At 50.3% G+C, this 15,658-nt stretch overlaps 2 protein-coding genes across 2 annotated transcripts; one reads left to right on the forward strand and one right to left on the reverse strand.

The window, feature by feature from the left end:
• The first annotated feature begins 517 nt into the window (after positions 1–517).
• LOC123444186 (glycosyltransferase BC10-like) lies at positions 518–11,728 on the forward strand. Its single transcript, XM_045120823.1, has 11 exons — positions 518–967; positions 1,038–1,154; positions 1,242–1,342; positions 1,996–2,067; positions 2,170–2,251; positions 2,344–2,424; positions 3,122–3,166; positions 9,201–9,239; positions 9,409–9,474; positions 9,559–9,708; positions 11,144–11,728. The coding sequence occupies exons 1-11, from the start codon at positions 662–664 to the stop codon at positions 11,318–11,320; spliced, it is 1,236 nt and encodes a 411-aa protein (XP_044976758.1). The 5' UTR covers positions 518–661; the 3' UTR covers positions 11,321–11,728.
• A 2,165-nt stretch (positions 11,729–13,893) lies between these two features.
• LOC123444187 (ERI1 exoribonuclease 2-like) lies at positions 13,894–15,233 on the reverse strand. The gene has a single exon (XM_045120824.1). The coding sequence runs from the start codon at positions 15,096–15,098 to the stop codon at positions 14,109–14,111; it is 990 nt and encodes a 329-aa protein (XP_044976759.1). The 5' UTR covers positions 15,099–15,233; the 3' UTR covers positions 13,894–14,108.
• Between the last annotated feature and the right edge of the window lie 425 nt (positions 15,234–15,658).

Here is a 15,658-nt window from a genome sequence, read left to right on the forward strand (position 1 = left end):
TTATTATAAACTTAATTAAATTTATTAAAATTTGATTTCAGTTAATTCTAATATACTCCCTCCGTTCCTAAATATAAGTCTTTTAAGAGATTTTACTAGTGGTCTACATACGAAACAAAATGAATGAATCTATATTCTAAAGTATGTCTATATACATATACATATGTAGTCTATTAATAAAATCTTTAAAAGGACTTATATTTAGGAACGGAGGAAGTAAAAAGTATATATATAAAAAAAAAGTATTTCGGTAAATGATATTGTTAATTTGACACGAAATTCCCGAGGGTTCGGCAAGACCCAAGACCCACCCGTCATCGTCGGATCTCCAAATCCAAGAGCTCATTCGAAACAAAATGTTATCTCAGCACCTCAGCAGCCGGGTCACAGATCCCAACGCCCTCGCCAGCTGGCCCACCGCGAGGTCCGCCACGCCGCGGATCGCCAACACCGCCCCGCCCCCACAGAGTCACCGAACCCGCGCGCGTCACGAGAACTGAAAAATCGCACCAGAAGCTCAGCAAAAGCAAGGCGAAAAGTAACACGGCGCCACACCACCGCACACCACACCGCCCGTCTCCAGCTCCCCACCGACCCCCCGCGGCGCCCCGCGTGCCCGAAACGCCACGCTCTGCCTTCTAACCCCCCGTTCCGGGTTTGAATGCCGCCGAGGCCCACGCCGGCGCCGGGTCAGCTGCTGCCGCGCCCGCTGATGCCGGGGGCCAAGAGGCCGGCCGCCCCGTGGGCGCTGGCCCTCCCGGCCGGCCGCCGCGCGCGCGCCCGCCTCTGCCTCCGCCTCGCCGCGCCGCTCTCCTTCCTGCTCCTCCTCGCGGCGTTCCTCCGCACCCAGCCCCCCGCCGCGCCGCTCGCCGCGCTGCCGCCCTCCGCGGGGCCCGGGAAGGTGGCCTTCCTCTTCCTCGCCCGCGCCGGCCTGCCGCTCGACTTCCTCTGGGACGCCTTCTTCCGCGTAAGCACCCAGCGGCCTCTCCCGTGACTCGTTCCTTACGTCTGGTTCTGATCGTCGCGTGTTTCGGCAGAATGGGGAGGAGGGGAGGTTCTCGGTGTACGTGCACTCGGCGCCGGGGTTCGTCCTCGACCGCACCACCACCGGATCGCCGTACTTCTACGGGCGTCAACTCGCGAGGGCCGTCAAGGTTGACCCTCTTACCGACTTTTTTCATATCTGGTTGCTGTGATCGGGGTTCGATTTTGAGTTGGGGAAATATGGTTGCGTCCTGCAGGTAGCGTGGGGCGAACCAACCATGGTCCAGGCGGAGAAGATGTTGTTCGCCGCTGCGCTTGAGGATCCCGCCAACCAGCGGTTTGTTTTGCTCTCGGATAGGTAAGTTACTTTTCCCATAGTGTATGTACTGATTTTTCTTCGGAGGCAGTGATCTCGTTACCTTATTTAGCATACTAGTATAAATGTAACAGGGGCTTAAACTGTAGTTGCCACTAGTGATCAATTAAATAACTGGATATTTAATAACGGTAATTTACATGTGAACTCGAGTAGGTTATCTATTTATCACGGACTCATTTAGATTGGTACATCCGATTCCATTTTGTAGAATTGAAGTGGGTAGTCTTCTAAGTGATGCATTGGTATTCTGGTTTCCAGCTGTGGTGCTTATTCAGAGGACCACCGTGGGGGTAACATCCTTTTTACTCGGAAATTGCTAGATGATGGTGGGAAAATTATTGTTGGAGTAATGGACCCATTCTGTGATTTTGATTCCTTGTTGCTTGGTTCGCTTGTGTGCTTCCACAAGGGACTAATCGTTGCTTGACTTACTGTATTAAGTATGAAGCATTCATACATGTCCAAACTGAGAGAGAGCTTTTTCAGAGATTTTATTTTTCATTCCTTAGTATGCATGCCTCCGCATTGTAGTTTGGGTTTGCTTCCCTTTGTCAGTACAAGCATCAATTGATTATTTTGAAGGTCTGCAGTTCCTAGTTTAAATTTTAACATTTCATCGATTTCTGTTTCAGTTGTGTTCCTTTGTACAACTTCAGCTACACATATACTTACTTGATGGGTTCACCTAAAAGTATTGTGGATAGGTAATGGAAAGATACGATATGCTACTTTGCAACTTCCCAAATTTCCATAGAAGATGCAATGTTTAAGCCTGAAGTTTCTAAAATGAGTTTTTTTGTCTTCAGTTTCACTGACAAGGCAGAGAAGCGCTATAATCCAAACATGTCTCCCGTCATTCGAAAGGATAAATGGAGGAAAGGATCACAGGTTCTTGTGATTTCATGGCTTTCTTTTTTGCTGTAGATTTTTCATACTTGTTTAAGAGCTTAACTCTGAATCCATCTGCCATCTCATTTCAGTGGGTAATGTTAATCAGAAAGCACGCAGAGGTTGTTGTTGGTGACAAGCATGTCTTTCAAGTATTCAGAAAGCATTGTAAGGTAGTTGTTGTTCTGGTGATGTGGATGCTGGAATTTCCGCTTACCTTATTTTCGCCCTTTCTAATCCTTGACGTGAAGTAAATGTTACATTGTTTTTGGATGTGTTTGTTTGAGTTCCTCTTCATGTGCTACGGCCTTGAATCTTAAACTTACAATTCGTTTAACAAATAATGCTAGCAATAGAAAATGTGTTGTGTCCTTTCGTTAAGTACATGTATATGAAAGCCTGGCCTTTACATTCCCTAGTTGGAGATATGATTATGTGTGCTGCAGTGATTATGTCATTATGACTGTGATAAACAATAAGAATTTATCCTTTATACACCCTTGGATAAGTGTGAGGCAAGATGTAGCATGCTTTTCAGCTGTAACTACTGTGCTGAATCAGATACATGCTATATCATGTCTATCCGAACTAAAGGTCTTGTCCACACATTTACATTTGATCAGCAGCAATGTTTATCTTTAGCTTATATGCATGACCGATGCAAATTGATTCTGAATCTTTTAAATTATTATTTGACTCCATCCATTGATGTTGTGAAAACACTATAGAAATGTGCTTAAACTAGCTTATACTGAATTATGCCAGTTATTTACAATAAGAGATATCTTGTTTTAATACATCCTACTGATCCGTCATGCTTTTGTGCACATCACAGTAATGATTGTGTTTGGTTTTACCTAATAATTGCAGATGGTTGTGACCAATGCTTTGCTTGGACAAAAGCTGGTGAATGCTGTAAGTACTTATTTTAGGTCAGGTTGCTATGCAGTTTACTCAGACAAGCTCCATATGAAGCTATAGGCCAAAATGTTGCATTTAGTAGCTGTTGTTTTGCTCTACCTAGGAAATTATTGTTTCAAAAGTGACATTGTAACAACTTAAATATATTGATGGTTCCCAGTTATGCATGTATTGCTTCAATTTTCTTCAATGCGACTTCTATTGAAGTTGTAAATGAAGGGAGAGGATAATTGTCATTGCCTTTCCTAGATAAAGTTGCACCCATTTTGCATGGTAGGCAAAAATAAATAACTAGTACTTCGCTTCTGTACTACTTCCAAAGTTCTTCTACAATGTTAGTGATGTAAATACCCGTTCTGAGTATAATCTGGCATTGTCTAAGCTTTAAATGTGGTGAATGCTTGTTCCCTTGGATCATCAAATCAAACATGCATTTCAATTTGCATCCCCTGCTCAACAGTGATTAGTCATTCACCCAACAATAATACTGATGGTAGAAACTAGGGTTCTACCGGCCCTCTGCCTTAGGTTATAAGGGTAGGAGGGAGGTTGGAGGAGACGAGGGCGCCGCGGCCGGCGTGACGGCGCCGTCTCGGCGCAGGGAGGAGGCGGCGGCGAGTAGTGGAGGCGGTGGCTAGGGTTAGGGTTCCGGCTCCTCTGGGAGCCGGGCAATAGAATTGTCTTATTGCTTAATTCCAAAAGGTGTCTTACAACTGTTTATATAAGCTCTAAGGTAATAGAAATAAGGAAATTTGGGCTAAGCCCCTAACTTAACTAAGATAACTTGGGCTAAGCCCTTAACTAAACGGGTTCATTGGACCTCCTCCGGCTATAAGTCATGCCGGTCATAACATCTCTCCCCGCCTGCGCAAACAACTCGTCCTCGAGCTGGAAGTCTGGAAAATGTTGACGGAACTCGTCAAGCTGCTCCCAAGTGGCATCCTCCTCCGGAAGACCTTGCCACTGGATCAACAAGCGCCACACTCCGCGACGTAGCTGGACCTGCAACACCTTCGCCGGTCTTCGTCGGAGGTAGGAGGTAGCACCGGTGTTGCTGCCGGCGGTTCTCCATGGAAGGGCTTCAGCAACCCCACATGGAACACGTCATGGATGCGAGCCTCGGCCGGAAGCTGCAGGTGGCAGGCCACCTTGCCGATGCGCTCCACCACAGAAAATGGCCCTGGGTAGCGAGGGCATAGCTTGCGCTTAGCGCGCGGGTTCAGGGACTGCGTGGAGCGGTGAAGGAGGCGTAGCCACGCCCAGTCGCCCATCGCGAACTCTGCGTCGCGGTGATGATCGTCGTAGTAGTGCCTGGACAACTGTTGAGCCTGGAGAAGGCGTTGGCGCACCTCTGCAAGCATCTTGTCCCGGCTGCGAAGCAGGCCGCCCGCCGCCTCCGTCCGAGCCGTCTCAGGGTCAAGCGGCAGGATAGGCGGGGGTGGTCGGCCATAGACCACCTCGAACGGCGTGGCGCGCAGGGCGGAGTGATAAGAGGTGTTGTAGCAGTACTCCGCCCATGCCAGCCAATCCACCCATGCACGGGGACAGTCACCTGTAACACAACGCAAATACATGGCGATCACCTTGTTCACCACCTCGGACTGGCCGTCCGTCTGAGGGTGGAAGGCTGTACTCAGGCGGAGCTTCACGCCCGCCAGGCGGAAGAGATCACGCCAGACATGCCCCGTGAACACCGGGTCCCGGTCGCTGACGATCGAAACCGGAAACCCGTGGAGACGGACAATTCCGTGGAAGAAGGCACGAGCCACGGAGGCGGCCGTGTAGGGATGGCCGAGCGCGATGAAGTGGGCGTACTTGGAGAAGCGGTCGACCACCGTGAGGATAACGGACTTGCCGCCCACCTTTGGGAGGCCCTCGATGAAGTCCATGGAGATATCGGCCCAGACTTGAGAGGGCACCTCCAAGGGCTGCAGCAGCCCAGCCGGGCGCAGTGTCTTCGTCTTGTTACGTTGGTACGTAACACAAGACCGCACCCAGTCCCGGACCAAGGCCCGATCATCGGGGATGTAGAAATCAGCGCGGAGACGGTGGAGGGTCTTCTGCACAGCCTTGTGGCCGATCGAGGGGGCCAGCAGCAGGACCTGGTGATGGAGATCGCCGTGATTCGGCACAAAGAGGCGACGCCCATGTAGGAGCAACCCATCTCCCAAGCGCCACGGCTCGGCCAGGTCGCCGGCTGTGAGGCGCTGCCGAAGAAGTTGAGCGTCCGGTGAGTCGGAGGTGGCCCGACGGATGTCGTCAAGGAGGGCGAAGGAGGGCCCCGAGCGGATGGAGAGAGCCGCCCGTCGGAGTCGCTGGTGTCAGAGTCGTGGTCGGCGTCGCGGCGGGACAGGGCGTCGGCCACGGTGTTAAGGTGACCCGGACGATACTCCACGGTGAAGTCGAAGCCAAAAAGCTTGCTGATCCACTGGTGCTGGGGAATGGTAGACATCCTTTGGTCCAATAAGAATTTGAGGCTGCAGTGATCCGTGCGAATCCGAAACGACCTCCCCCAAAGATACGGTCGCCAGTGGCGTATGGCCTGCACCAAGCCAATGAGCTCCCTCTCATAGGCCGCGGCTTATGATGGCGCGCGGCAAAAGGCCTGATGAAGAACGCAAGCGGTCCGTCGCCCTGATGAAGGACGACGTCGAACCCCACACCGGAGGCGTCGCAGTCCACCATGAATGGCTGGTCGAAATCGGGCATCTGAAGGACGGGACCCGTCGTGAGGGCCTGCTTGAGGGCCTCGAACGCTTCCGAGGCCTCCGCATCCCAGGCGAAGGCGTCGCGTCACAACACGCGCGTGAGCGGGGACGCGATGAGGCCGAACTCCCGGATAAATTTCTGGTAGTACCCCGCGAGGCCCAGGAAGCCGCGGAGAGCCCGTGGCGAGTGCGGTGTCGGCCAGGCCGCGACCGCCGCCACCTTGTCGGCGTCCATAGCCACTCCCTCGGCCGAGATGACATGGCCGAGGTAGGTGACTGAAGGCGTGCCGAACGAGCATTTCGAGCGCTTAAGATGAAGATGATGCGCTCGAAGCTCGTTGAAGACGATGGCGACGTGTTGAAGGTGCTCTGCCCAAGAAGCGTTGTAGATAAGAATGTCATCAAAGAAGACGAGCACAAACCGACGCAAGTAGGGGCGGAGGACGTCGTTCATCAAGGCCTGAAAGGTTGCCGGAGCGTTGGAGAGGCCAAAAGGCATCACCAAGAACTCAAAGTGGGTGTGATGAGTCTGAAACGACGTCTTCGCGATATCGTCCGGATGCATCCGCACCTGGTGGTAGCCCGAATGGAGGTCGAGCTTGGTGAAGAAGCGCGCCCCATGTAGCTCGTCCAAAAGCACGACTGGGATAGGAAATTTGTCCTTGAGCGTCAGGGCGTTCCGGGCACGGTAGTCGAAGCAGAAGCGCCACGTGCCGTCCGACTTGCGGACGAGGAGGACCGACGCCGAAAGCGGTGATGTGGAGATCCGGATAATGCCCAAAGCGAGCATGAGTGCGCACAGCCGCTCCATCTCGTCCTTCTGCAACTGGGGGTAGCGGTAGGGGCGCACCGCAACCGGCGTTGTGCCCGGCAGGAGATGAATGCGGTGGTCATACGCCCGGGCTGGCGGAAGGCCTGAGGCTCGTCGAAGAGGTCAGGGTGCTGCTGCAAGAGATGATCCAACAGGGGGTGCTCAGGCCCTGTGTCAGTCGCTGCCAGCTGAAGCTGCGGCGTCGCTGGGGAGGCGCCACCCACGCCCGGCCACTGGATGCGGCGACCCAGGCGCCAGAAAGTCATCGTCATGGCGTCGAAGTCCCAGAGAATGGGGCCGAGGGTCCGCAAGAAGTCGACGTCGAGGATGAAGTCGAAGCATCCCAGATCAATGCCGGCGCACGTGATGGTGAAGTGCTCGTCGCCGATGGTGACATGCACGTCCCAGGCGATCCCATGGCACCGTAGGTGGTCGTCGTTAGCCACGGTGACCCGGAGTTGCTCCCCGCCCGTCGGCTGGAGCGCTAAGCGGCGCATCGTCGACTCGGGCAGGAAGTTATGTGTGGAGCCCGTATCTAGGAGGGCCACCAGGCGCTCCCCGTTGATCATCACCGGCACGAGCATAGTTCGCTTGTCTCGGATGCCCGCGAGCGCGTGGAGGGATACCACGAGAGCCGTCGCCGCAACGGGCGCCGGGCAAGTAGCCGGGCCCGTCGGTGGCGGTGTCCTCCTCGACGTAGTCGGCCGCCTCTAAGTAGAAGAGGCGCGGGCATACATGGCCTGGTACGTATCGCTCGTCGCAGTTATAGCGAAGCCCGTGGCGACGGCGCTCGAGCTGCTCGGCCGGGGTGAGTCGGCGGAAGGCTCGTGGCGCGGCCGGAGCGGGGGCCGTCATTGGGCCCGGGGGCGGCCGCCCTGGTGATGGTGCTGTCTGGGCTGGCCAGCCTGGCTGCCGGGCGCCGCGAGCCGGAGCCGCCTGCTGAAGGGCCTGCGTGCGACACTCGAAGGCGCGGGCGTAATACATGGCCGTCTGGAGGTCCTGCGGTCCAGGAGCTCGACGTCCATGCGGATGTGATCCGACAGTTCGCCCACAAAGAGCTCGGCCCGCTGACGAGCCGGCACGCCAGGGCCTGGAAGCGGTCAGCGAAGTCCTGCACCGTGGAGGTGAAGGGAAGGCGGCCGAGCTCCGGCAGCCGGCTCCCTTGGATCGGGGGCCCAAAGCGCAGGAGGCAGAGCTCGCGGAAACGCTCCCAAGGGGGCATGCCGCCCTCGTCCTGTTCCAGAGCGTAATACCACGTCTTTGCGGCGCCTCGGAGGTGATACGAAGCGAGCCAGGTGCATTCCGACGCCAGTGTCCGTTGGCCCCGGAAAAACTGGTCACATTGGTTGAGCCAATTCAGGGGATCCTCCGTGCCGTCGTAGGTGGCGAAGTCCAGTTTGGCGAAGCGCGGCGGCGTGTGGGTAGGGCCGCCCTGGTGGTATGGCTCGTCGGCGCGGAGCAATGGAGGGGTCTGCGCCGGGTACCCGTCGGGGACGGCGAAGCTGGGCCCGCCGTACTGGGTGTGCGGCGGCGCCGAAGCCGTCATGTAGACCGGCTGTGACGACTCGGTCACCCAGGCCGGTAGCGACGACGGGGAGGGGGGGAACCGAAGCTGGTTGAGCGGCACCCCAGGCGCGGCGGTCGGGCCCGGCCCTGAGGTGGTGGGAGTCGGCGACGACAGCTGTAGGATCGGCTGTCGTGGCCCCACCGAGGGTGGCGGAGGCAGCTGCAGTGGTGGCTGCAACGGCCAGGCGAGCGCGGCGGTTGCTGCGTCCAGGGAAGCCAGGACAGGCCGGCACTGGCTGGTGGTAACGCGGCCGGCTGCGGCCCGTAGGGCGCGGCTAGGTATAGCCGGATGCCCTGGACGACGGTAGCTAGGTCGCGAATCGCGCCGGTCAGCTCTTCCGGGGTGAGGACGTCAGGAGGCGGCGCAACAGAAGAGGCCGGCGCGGGCAGGTGCGGCCTGCCGGCCGTGGTGATCATCGGGGTGGTGGTGGGGGACGACGGCGCAATGGTGGAGGCGGGCGGCGGTGATGACATGATCGAACCAGAGTCTCGTGATACCAAACTGGTAGAAACTAGGGTTCTACCGGCCCTCTGCCTTAGGTTATAAGGGTAGGAGGGAGGTTGGAGGAGACGAGGGCGCCGCGGCCGGCGCGACGGCGCCGTCTCGACGCAGGGAGGAGGCGTCGGCGAGTAGTGGAGGCGGTGGCTAGGGTTAGGGTTCCGGCTCCTCTGGGAGCCGGGCAATAGAATTGTCTTATTGCTTAATTCCAAAAGGTGTCTTACAACTGATTATATAAGCTCTAAGGTAATAGAAATAAGGAAACTTGGGCTAAGCCCCTAACTTAACTAAGATAACTTGGGCTAAGCCCTTAACTAAACGGGGCCATTGGACCTCCTCCGGCTATAAGTCACGCTGGTCATAACAACTGATCCCTGAAATTTAATGTTCTTTACCTTTATATCTGGCTGCCTTTCTTATGGCATCAATTTTTCTCTCTTTCAGAGACGACTAGGATTTGTATTTCGGCAAAAGCAGATATTGGTAAGGTTCAGTTCTCCACATTCCCTTCATGCTCACATGGAAGTTTATATAGATTGTCAGACTTGTGCATATGATTTCTGAAAAATGGTTCTTTCTAATTCTTGCTTACAAGCATAAATACCTATCTTCTCTTCTTTTTGATAAATGATCTTCGTATTGAACCTTGCAGAAAGGAGCTGCCCAGGAGGAGCACGATTGTATTCCGGATGAACACTATGTGCAGACATTATTTTCTGTAAGACTTGCTATTGTTGACAAATATTTGGATTTTGAACTGATGTATCAAGTCATAATGAGGGCGCACTCTTTCAAATTCTAGATCAAAGGGCTGGAAGATGAACTTGAAAGAAGAACTTTGACCTATACATCATGGAACCAGTCATCTTTAGATCCTAAAGATAAAATGACTTGGCATCCAACAACATTTGAATATGATGCAGCAAGTCCTGAGCAGATCAATGCTATAAAGGTACCATCTTCTTATTTTTGGTTTGCATATTTCATCTTTTGTCACCAGAGTGTGAAACTGTGAACACTGAACATCAAGAGACCTGGAAGTGTTGTAGTGATCTTTTGCCCTTTTGCCTCCAAATTTGTCTTGCCAGTAGCAAGTTCCAGTTATATCCTTAGATATCCTGGTCATCAAACGAGATACTGGAATCTGCAGAACAACAATCTCTGTGAACACTGAACATCAAGAGACCTGAAAGTGTTGTAGTGATCTTTTGCCCTTTTGCCTCCAAATTTGTCTGGCCAGTAGCAAGCTCCAGTTATATCCTTAGATATCCTGGTCATCAAACGAGATACTGGAATCTGCAGAACAACAATCTATTTCCATTTCTTCAGAACAAAGGAACAATCCTCCTTCTCCATTTCTTTAGAAACAAAGAAACAATCTGCTCAGTATTCGTCTCTGCAGATGGCTGGCCAAATAATGCTAGGCATGAATCTGCATGCGCCAAATCCGATCCAAAATCGAGCAAAATCTTATTCATCCACATTATTGTACTAATTAGTATTCGTAGGAGGGGATTATTAAACCCTTTTTGATTTTTTTTAGATCGTTGAATCCCTTTGTACTTATCCCTTTCCAATCCCTTTTAAAAAATTCATTCCTGTTTTTTATTGGACCCAGTTTTATTCTCTTCGATTGATTGTATCTCAAAACACACATTGCTTAAATACCTTCTCTTTCTATTGAAAAGAGAAAGGATTTCCAGTCACAGACTGCCAAATTTAGGAAAAATTGGAACCATTAACTATATTATTTATTATTTTGTTATTTTCTACTCCCTCCGTTCCTAAATATAAGATCTTTTAGAGATTGCACTATAAACTACATACGGATGTACATAGACATATTTTAGAGTATAGATTCATTCATTTTGCTTCGTATGTAGTCTCCTAGTGTAATTCCTAAAAGGTCTTATATTTTGGAACGGAGGGAGTATTTGTTAGTAGTGAACGGTTCTAAAATGGGTATTGTATCCCAAATAGTGTTTCCTTAATGGCATAACAAAATCAAATTGATTTACGGTATATCTTGTTGACCATTATGTACATGGAGGAACATGTTCCCTTTGTGTATAATATACTCCCTCCGTTCCATAATATAAGTCTTTTTAGAGATTTCACTAGAGAACTACATACGGATGTATATATACATACTTTAGAATGTAGATTCATTCATTTTGCTTTGTATGTAGTCCCTTAGTGAAATCGCTTAAAAGACTTATATTTAGGAACGGAGGGAGTATATCTTGCAAGATGGCTTAGCTTTTTCTTTTGGATGTATGCATTCTGATATATAATAGAGTATCAATTATATGAATATACCTCCATTATAAGCGGTTTATCATTCAGTTAATATCATAACACTAAGTTTGTTCCTATTAATTTTACAGAGTATCGATCATGTGAATTATGAGGTGGAACACAGGACCGAGTGGTGCCAATCCAACGGCACATCGGTCCCATGTTTCTTATTTGCCAGAAAGTTCTCATACGGCGCCGCGATGCATCTGTTGGAGGATGGTGCTTTTGGTCTGCTAAAATCTGCTCAACTGCTGGTTAACTTTTAACAAATTCTTTTGTATATGTACGAGCTATCATTTTTCGTGTGGGTGGATCAGTTCATAGCCAGGTCCAGCTTCGTTGGTTGCAGTAGCATTTGCAGCTGAAGCTACTCAGCGATGGAGTATCATAGTTTACTGCTATGATTTAGATTGTGTATAGATCATCGGAGCAGAGTAGGCTATTGTACAGAGCATCATTGTTGAAGTACGGTAATAGCATCAGGGTGCGATCTCCGACTGACAGACTGAGGCTGGGATGCAGCGTCAACGGCTCCGTCCATGACAAACAATGAAGCATATAAAAATAGAAAGGAAAATCTGTCGCAATGGTATACTATGAGAGTAGGAAAGGTGCAATAATAACTTTGTGTAAATGATCTATAAGAACAAAACAGAAAGGAAGTTTATTTCTTATACTTTTTTCTTTTACATGGAAATGCTTCGTTGTTATTCATTCCGTTGCCCTTCGATGTTTGAGATCAGATTTTCGTAAATCTCCCTTTCATACTCAGAGAACACCGTCTGGACGCAACGGAAAAAAAATGCATGTCACACTCATGTTGAGCAAAGAAGGAAACCTCCAGGTTGAGTTCTTTATACAGAGCCTCCATTTTTGCAACACAAGCATGATCTGATTTCCCATAATTTTCCTGTGCATGGCACAAAGGCATCAAGATAGTTTCCTGGCAAAAATAAAAAATAAAGATATTGAGATTGTGTGCTTCATAGTATTATAGAATGACCCAATTCACGTGCCTTACAAATAGGATGTCCTTTTGCTCTCGTTGGCGCACACTAGTGCTTGAACAAATAGCCAAGAGCACTTGAAGTCCTCAATATTGGTTCCAATATGGGACAGGATGATTTCAGAAATCAAACAGCCTAGAGCACAACTAGTAACTTCCTTTTTACAGTAACAGAGGAAGTGAATCAACTTACCTTGCCCATAACTTCTGGAAAACCAAAACAGACGAGATAATCATCCTGAAAGGTAAATCTGGCTATTTAAACCACTTCTAAAAACATAAATACCGAGATGAAAATATGTATTCAAGTGACAAGAGAAATGTACGATTAAGCCTTGTTTGGTTAGGGACTAATCCACATGGATTTGTGGGGATCCACGTGGGCCGTCCCAATGAGGAATTAATACACGTGGATCGTATTTTGACTATTTGGTTTGACCCATGATGAAAAAAAAATACCGGCCCAAACCAGGTGGTTGCACAGGGGTTAAAATAATCGTGCTCCACTCGTGGAATGAATCCAGGGGCGAGGCGAAGCGAATGCTGCGGCGCAAGACGAGGCGAAGGCAGCGGCGCAATAACATGCGACTCCAGGCGAACCCAGAAAAATTTCGATGGCAGTGATTAAGGTGGTCGGAAGGGATTTTTCAAAACGGAGGCAAAGATTGTCTCATCTATTAATTAAGCAGAAGAGAATTGGTCGGAAGGGATTGATCCCTGTGAGGATTGGTGACAGAAGTGGATCTACGCAATCCCTTGGTTGATTTTTTTCACTAGGGTATTTCTTCAGCTATAACCAAACAAACCCTGAATGGTATTACCTGAATTTGGAAGTCAACAACCATTTCAACTAGGATTTGCTTCACTTGAACATAATCATCCAAACTCCCACCGGACAATAGCAGTGCACAAACGGCCTTTGCAATAGGTTAACAGAGTTTTACTGCTGGGGAATCATAACTAGTGCTTCCAGAAAATGTAAAATGGACATTCTCTTTTACCAGTAAATAGAATGATGCGGCTTTCGCTGATGCGTCATATTTGAAGCACTTAGACAGGGATGCTTTGATAACCCATTTTAATAAAGAGATGAATCAAGGGAAAGGCAGCACTTAGATAGGGATGCTTTGATGTATCATATGGGTTTATTATTCCATCAACTTGATTTACTTACAGATAAAGTGGAAAAATCAAGACTTGTGTATATCTGGAAAGAACAAGGAGTTTGGTATGATTCTCAGCAGGCTGGAGCAATATCTTACATGACAGATTTAGAAATGCTAGAGACTCTCTAAAGGAGGTGGAGAGACAAAATCAACATTTATTATGTAACAATAATATCATCAAGAAAAGGAGAAAATATTCACGCCAACCACTTATAAAGAAAGGGAGTTCAAAGAACACATGACAAGTCTTGCTGAGTCCATGAGAGTTTGGCAATCTTGTTACAGATCAACAAGCTATCATTGCAAGTAAAGTTAAGCACAGTGAATCGAGGTGGTTGTATTTGAATCCATTCAGTACTGAGGGTAACTGTTTATTTTTGTGAAAGATAGATTATTTGATGCTAATTAGTTTTATCTTAAATAGTCTTGCCATATGTTTGTATTTCTCTCATAGTACTTATCACCATTCAATGCTTGTATTTCTACTAATAAGGATGGTCTCCTTTTCTTTCACAGGGTTTGTGCTCTATTTATCCTAACCAGTCTTGCCATCTCAGTTCTTTGCAGTGGCCTAACACTATCCATTTATCTTTCTTTATTCGTCATCAATGACTCAATTTTAGTTAGAAGTCAAATCCATTCAGAATTTTTTAGCAGAGAAGGAACATTAACTAAACAAATCTACTATTAATGATAACAATCGAGACCAATTACATCAAGAGTAGACACTAATTTCTGAGGTCAAGTTTGATTTCAGTGACCACTAGACTAGGACTAGAGTAGAATCAGCTCAGACTCTGATACTGATGGCTGGCACGATCAACACTAACAGCTGAGCTGCACTGGATTCTGAATCTCAGTCTCATGCCGTGGCTCGTTCGCTCAATTGGTCCACACGAAGCTCATGGCCGGCGTCCAGTCGCCGCACCCAAAGAAGCTGTTGACCTGCATCGGCCCTGGCACCAGCACAGGCACCCCGCCTCCTCTGGTCACCACCCCGCAGTAGCACAAGCACGTCGCAGAGGAGCCACCGCAGGGGCTTATGTGAGGCTGCGGCAGCTGCTGCTGTTGGATCGGCAGCAGAAGCGGTGGCGCCGATGAGCCACCGCAAGGCCTTGTGTGAGGCGGCTGCTGCTGGATCGGCAGCAGAAGCGGTGGCGCCGATGAGCCACCGCATTGGCTTGTGGAAGGCGGCTGCTTCTGGATCGGCGCCAGCGAGCCGGTGATGGCGATCTTGACCCCGCGCCGCATGATCTCAACAAGAAGCCGCGCCGTGTTGCGCGCGTCGTCGAGTCCGCAGTGCAGGCGGCCCTCCCAGTCCAGTCCCGCCGCCCGCACCGCCTCCTGCAGGTTGACCCGCCCTCCGCCACCGAAAGCCGCCTGGAAGGGGATCCTCAGGTTGATCCAGCGATCAAAGTAGGAGGGCTTCTCGATCCCCTTGAATCGACACTCGAACTCCAGCATGGTGCGACAATCCCAGTCCCCCCAGGTCACGACGGCCAAGCGGACGCATCTCCTGTTCCCTGCCTTCGCCGTTGCCGCCTTCAGCCAAGCGTCGTGCATCCAGAGCGCCTCGCCGAGATCCACGCCGCCGTCTACGTCCTCCTGCCGGATGCCGGTGAGGTCCCTGCAAAACTGGGTCAGCACGGGCCGGTGTCTGGGGCGAACGTACCTGCGGAAAGCGGATTCGATGAGGCCGGTGGCGCCGTCGACGAGCACGGCCGGAAACTCAATGATCTCCTGCGGGTAGATCCGAGCGTCCTTCTCGCAAGTCGCCTCGAAGTCCACCACCAAGAAAAAGTCGAAATCTTGCTGCACCTGATGGCCCAGCCCCTGCCCGCGCGCCGCCATGATCGGTGCCATCTTCGCCATGCGCTCGCCGGATCGCCGAGCAAACTGGAGATCTGGGAAAGCCGGGAGTATGCGCGAGCGAAGACTAGGGTTTGCGAACCCGCTGGTGTCTCGCCCCCCTTATTAAAAACTATCGTTTCCAGCCGAAATCGGATTCGTTTCTTCGTAATCGCTCGCCGGCAACAGTTGGCGCTTTTTTTTATTTAAATATTACCGCTTTATTTAATCCTCGATCCTCGGAATTTCATCCGATATCACATCTAGAACAAAGTCTGAGGAACCCCAACCACACCTTACTCAGTTTATCCCCTATCCCAACTTTAGCTAATTTATGTGCAGCAACATCCGCCGAACGACGAATCCATTAAATCTTACACTCGACAAACATCCCAAGTGCAGTTTTTATCTCCTGTATCCATGGCCCAGTAGCGGAGAGGTTCCTTGCAGGCCGGTTCAACATGTTCACCACTTCCCTCGAATCAAGCTCCACATGCACTCTTGTAACGTTGATTTCAGCCGCCACTTGCAATGCCCTCTGATATGCTAAGATTTTCATAGCTTCCGGGTCAACAATATTAGGC

This window comes from Hordeum vulgare, chromosome 3H, assembly GCF_904849725.1.
Source record: "Hordeum vulgare subsp. vulgare chromosome 3H, MorexV3_pseudomolecules_assembly, whole genome shotgun sequence".
In the NCBI taxonomy this organism is placed as follows: domain Eukaryota; kingdom Viridiplantae; phylum Streptophyta; class Magnoliopsida; order Poales; family Poaceae; genus Hordeum; species Hordeum vulgare.

Bases quoted from the DNA above. Each gene is read 5' to 3' on its own strand.
- LOC123444186 (XM_045120823.1), top strand. From the start codon at position 662: ATGCCGCCGAGGCCCACGCCGGCGCCGGGTCAGCTGCTGCCGCGCCCG. The intron at 2,068-2,169 runs GTAATGGAAAGA...TTTTGTCTTCAG, and splicing joins CCTAAAAGTATTGTGGATAG to TTTCACTGACAAGGCAGAGA. The intron at 9,240-9,408 runs GTAAGGTTCAGT...TGAACCTTGCAG, and splicing joins TTCGGCAAAAGCAGATATTG to AAAGGAGCTGCCCAGGAGGA.
- LOC123444187 (XM_045120824.1), bottom strand. From the start codon at position 15,098: ATGGCGAAGATGGCACCGATCATGGCGGCGCGCGGGCAGGGGCTGGGC.